A 5031-nucleotide genomic window follows, 5' to 3' on the forward strand; every position below is an offset into this window, starting at 1 on the left:
ACAAAACAACACCTACAGTAATACCAACATAATTCACTAATACCAAAAATATTTCACTGAACACAAGGCAAGGCAAGTTTATTAATATAGCACCTTTCAACACAAGGCAATTCAAAGTGCTTTACAAAAATGAAAGACATTAAGAAAATGGCATTTAAAAACAGTCATTAAAAAGCAAACATAACAAATTAAACATTAAAAGACAAAAGACATGAATAAAAGTTTACAGTGCAGTCTAAGATGTGAATAGTTCAATTAAAAGCAGCAGCAAAAAGAAAAGTCTTCACCCTGGACCTGCAGGTTTCTGGTAGTTTGTTCCAGATATTTGGAGCAACTACCAGAAACCTACACAGGTATACAACAATATTTAGACTAACACAGTGACTGTGTTAAAAAAACTATAACTACAAATAAATTAAATCAAAAATAAATAAATAAAAGGTATGCAATGAGCTGGCAGACGCAGGCCAAGGACAGTACTATAATACCTGGGGTTTCACCAGGGTTTATAGTTTGAAAGCAAATCTGTTCAATAGCGAGAACAGATTTTGTTTTGGTCCGACCAGTCATTCCGGTTTTGCAGCGTAATGTAGTCTGTTGTTGCTGCTGAATCAGCATCTCTGTGACACTGTGTCTCAACAGAGATTGCACATTAGTGCTCTAGCAAGCATGAGGAAACTGAGGTCATGTCATTTGTATTTATCATGATTTAAAAGTGACGCAACCTTGCATGAGTTCACATTCTGGAATACAAACATACACATACAGTGAATATCTTACAGCTGATCTCAGCTTTAATGAGCTATAGTGCCTCAGAGTAAATAGAGCCTGACACGCCCCTGAAAATTAGCCAGCTTTTAGGAAACAGAAAACAAATATGAGTGACTTAACTTTACAAGAAAACAAGTTTCTAAACATTTTTACTAGGTTAAACAGTAACAGACAGTACATGGTCAGATCATTAGTTTTGTTTTAACCCTGTAAAGCCCAAATATATTATATATATATATATATATATATATATATATATGCTTGTTACCTTTCAGATGTTGTTGTAGGAAGCCTCTGGAGCAGAAATGAAAGAGTTTTCAATTTGTTTACGTTTTGGTACGTTTTAAGGGAAACGTTGTAATATTGCAACGTTGGCCTTAGGTGGGAGCATGATTTCTTATTTCTACTCACAACAACTAAGGGTTAATTTGCAGGATGTATTGCTTACTTAGCCCTATATCAGTATATAGCATGAATAATAAACACACATCAGTCATATTTTTTATGAATAGTCATTTATTAAATATTAATACAATGGTAGTCCCAAAAACTGTTTCTGTCGTCGGAAAAGCACAGACGGACGTCACACTTGGTGCATTGTGTGTTTGTGTACCCTTTACTGCAGTGTCTGCAGCGTCCTCTTTGTCTTCACTGGAAAATGTGCCATTAGGTCCTTGCGTACATCCAGTGGAGGTTGTGATCTCTTGGATGGGGTCCCGTGACTCCCATCACCTGAGGATGGTCTCTTCTGAGCGTTCAACGGGCTCCTTGATGTCACTGTCGGTGCTTGGCTCACGTTGCCTGACGATGGTCGTCCTCTCTTGGGTGTTTTCAGAGGAGTTGTATTCACCTGATTAGATTGTGTTCACCTGATTAGAACAGAATCAATCAAGATAAGTGTCAAAAATACAGTATGATACAAGACAAAAGTATTACAGTGAAATATATAAAAATATTACAAATGGCAAATAGCAGAAATGCATTCTTACCAGGATGAGAGAGGATGAGATCTGCCTGAAACTGTCTCCTGTTCAGGATCTCCTGCTTTGGCATCTTTAGAGCTTTGCACTCCCGCTTGTAGAGGAGCCAGGCGTTGATCACAGCAAGGATGATGGTGTGCCAGAAGATGTACACGTACCAGCGTCGGGACTTCATGGGGAACTTGTATTTGGCCGTAAACGAGTCCAACAAATCCACACCTCCCATGCACTTGTTGTAAGTACCCACAATGTAAGGCCTCTCAACTTCTACGTAGGTTTTGTTGGCTTTGTCCCAGCGTTGAATTTTCTGCACAGGGTCTGGTCCAGCAAAGGATGACACAAGGCATATCAGTGTCACTGTCCTCTGATTCCATCTCAAACTCATTTTCTCCTTTTTGGAAGGCAGCAATCACATCCTGCACACTGAATCGAGGACCTCTCTTTGCTGTTGGCATTCTGAAAGGGAAAAAGTAATTAATAAATATGTATCAATAATACATATGCTTATTATATTGTAATAGATTACCTGAAGGAATATATAGGGTGGTGGAACAAGTGTTCATTCGGTCTGGCTTAGCCTATTATCATACTAAAAGGAATGCATGCACCACCCCCTTCCAGGTGTCCCAATGCAACAAGTATCTGAATCCTATTTACATTGTACACTTGAGTCACATGGCTTAGCCTACACCCATACATGCAGGTAAACCAATGCACACAATCCCGCCTATTATCATAATAAAAGGAATACCTACACCCACACATGCTGTCACAGTCTACTCCCTCACTCACATATTTTCTGCATTTCTCAGTCACCTTAGTCACCTGGTAGTCACACCCTGTTTCTCTCTCACACTCTGTTACAGCCATCAGCTCAAGTATATCACACCCTTCACTTTCACATTAGTGCCAGATCGTACTTCGCAGCATGCTAGTCTTTCCCGCATTACCTCCCAGATTGCTCTCCCGGTTTAGACCTTGCCTTATCCCTGACCAGCCTGCTTCGCCTGTTTCCCGACCCTGCCTGTACCTGGACTATTCTGCCTCGCCTGCTCCCTGACCCTGCCTGTACTTGTGTATCCCGTCGTGCCTACTCCTGGAACCCTCGCCTGTACCTGCGTCTCCCGTCTTGCCTACTCCTGGAACCCTCGCCTGTCCCCCGACCAGCCATTTGCCTACTGTTTGCCGGTTTGTCTTATACCAGAACTGTTCAGTTGAAACAATTTGTAATAAAGCTGGTTACCGACTTTCCCTGGTCTCCCGTGTGTTGCATTTTGGTTCTCAGCTCGTTTGTGAAACATGCAGATAAACCAGTTCAACAAGTCACACAATGCTGTCTGGCTAATGATAATAGGCTAATTATCATACTAAAAGGGATACATCCAAGTGTCCCAACACATTTCAGAAAGAAATGTTTCTGCCAGAACCAGAGAAGAGTTAAATGTATTTTTGTAACTAATTAACTGATAAGATACAAGTAGAGTTTAAAATATTGCTAGAGATATAATTTCACATACTTTTATCAGAAATAATGTAATAATTTATTAAATTCTGGTCTTAATTCAACATAGGACACATTTAGAACTTAGCTATAGTGAATTATCAAAGACATTATATTTCTATTTGTGTTTTATTTCCATATGTGAACATATAAGAAGGGCAATGTCCATGACAGGTGCACGTGCTATTTTGACTCCCACACTGACCCAGGTATGTAATATTGCAACAAAGACATAAGCTGCTCAAAATCAAATTTGATTAATGCATTCCGCAATAACTGAATATGAACATGTAATAATCACACACAAAAAAAAAAGTGAAGCATTTTACTTACTTGAATCTGACAAATCCAGTTCAATAAAACAAAGAGATGTTGCTCGTTTGAAGATTCGGAAGTTGTGTGAGGGGTGTAACGGTATCCGTATTCGTCCCGTTCCCGTACCTTCACGGTTCAGACGTCACGGTTCGGCACATGCAGTCACGCGACGAATACGCCTTTTTTTACGAGTGGGAAAAAAGTCTGTCATTCAGGGCAGTATCCACTACACTATATATAATCCAGGGGGCGGTATTGCGCCTAAGAGCTGTTTGCCAGCCGCCCTTAAACGACAAATGAAGAACAAGAAGAAACACAACAACAAAACGAACAAAATACAAGAAGAAGAAAAGTTAGTATGGCGATTTCAGATAACACACAGGAGCTAGAACCCACCTGCTTCTTTTAAATCAGCTGTGTGGGAACATTTCGGGTTCCCTGTGGACTACAATAACGATTAAGTGTGCGAGTGGTGGATCGGACGAGGACGGTGTGTCGCCGTTGTTCTACAGTGGTGCGGTATGCTAATGGTAACACACGCCAAACATGCTCAATCATATCAGAAGGCATCACCCAGATTTGCCAATCACCGGAGCCCGGCAAAAGACAACAGCAGTTCAACAGCTGATCCCCGCTGTTTTTAAGAAGCCAATAGAGAGGCGAAGTCACGCCCATCTATTTCCGGTCCATGGGACCCCGGAAGCGAAAAATTATACATTGAATTCAATGGAGAGAGAAAACGTATCTTTTGATCCCGTTTGAATTGTGCCACGAACTACACATATGATGTTTGTCAATCTTAAACAATCATTTCCATGTCAAAAAAGTCACATTTTGTCGTAAAACTGTTGAAATATAAGACTATGAAAAATACGCGACTAGAAAGACTACAAATCCCAAATCCCATTCTGGGTCGCGTAAGTGATGTCACCGGCGATAATGCTCCAAGTGGTTGGTTCACTTTTACAAGATGCCTGTGTGCTTTGTACCAGGTTGTAATCACAAAAGTGATCATACCACTTGCTCGTTCTATCGCTTCCCGTCTGATGAAAGGACCAGGAGTCGCTGGATCAGACATATCAGGTAATATCATAGGTAATATACATGTTGTGCATGGAACATAGTCAAGTTAGCTACCTAGCTAGTAGCGACGAGTAGCGAGCAAGTTAGTTAGCATTACATTACTTAGTCTTGTCATTTTTAGTAGCCTTACCATGAAGTTATTATTTTATTACATGAAGTAAACCAAAATGTTAAACAGTAAGAGTAGTCATGATGGTAAGTATTTCGTGAAACATTTGAAGAGTAGCTTACTGCGCCCTCCACCGGGTGCTAAGGAAGCAGTTCAGGGAGAGTCGAAGGCAGGCAGGGAGCTTTGCATGACATTCTTTTGGACGTGTTTCATTGTGATGACAGTGAGAGTGAGTCAATCTGTTTGTTGGAAAGACAGTCGTTGTGTGCTTA

General features: G+C 40.6%; 1 protein-coding gene across 7 annotated transcripts; it reads right to left on the reverse strand.

Annotated features, from left to right (window-relative positions):
- Positions 1-1269: 1269 nt before the first annotated feature.
- Positions 1270-4013, reverse strand: LOC117556205 (piggyBac transposable element-derived protein 2-like). 7 transcript variants are annotated; one of them, XM_034231492.1, is made up of 4 exons: positions 3964-4013; positions 3586-3746; positions 1761-2207; positions 1270-1640 (listed from the first exon to the last, which is right to left on the reverse strand). In XM_034231492.1, the coding sequence occupies exons 3-4, from the start codon at positions 2134-2136 to the stop codon at positions 1618-1620; spliced, it is 399 nt and encodes a 132-aa protein (XP_034087383.1). In that variant the 5' UTR covers positions 2137-2207; positions 3586-3746; positions 3964-4013; the 3' UTR covers positions 1270-1617. The 7 variants fall into 7 exon arrangements, with proteins under 7 accessions (XP_034087383.1, XP_034087382.1, XP_034087388.1 ...); XM_034231491.1 differs by lacking the exon at positions 3964-4013 and having other exon boundaries at positions 3586-3793; XM_034231497.1 differs by lacking the exons at positions 3586-3746; positions 3964-4013 and adding an exon at positions 2999-3178.
- Between the last annotated feature and the right edge of the window lie 1018 nt (positions 4014-5031).

The sequence above is a fragment of the Gymnodraco acuticeps genome, unplaced genomic scaffold (genome assembly GCF_902827175.1).
Source record: "Gymnodraco acuticeps unplaced genomic scaffold, fGymAcu1.1, whole genome shotgun sequence".
Classification (NCBI taxonomy): Eukaryota; Metazoa; Chordata; class Actinopteri; order Perciformes; family Bathydraconidae; genus Gymnodraco; species Gymnodraco acuticeps.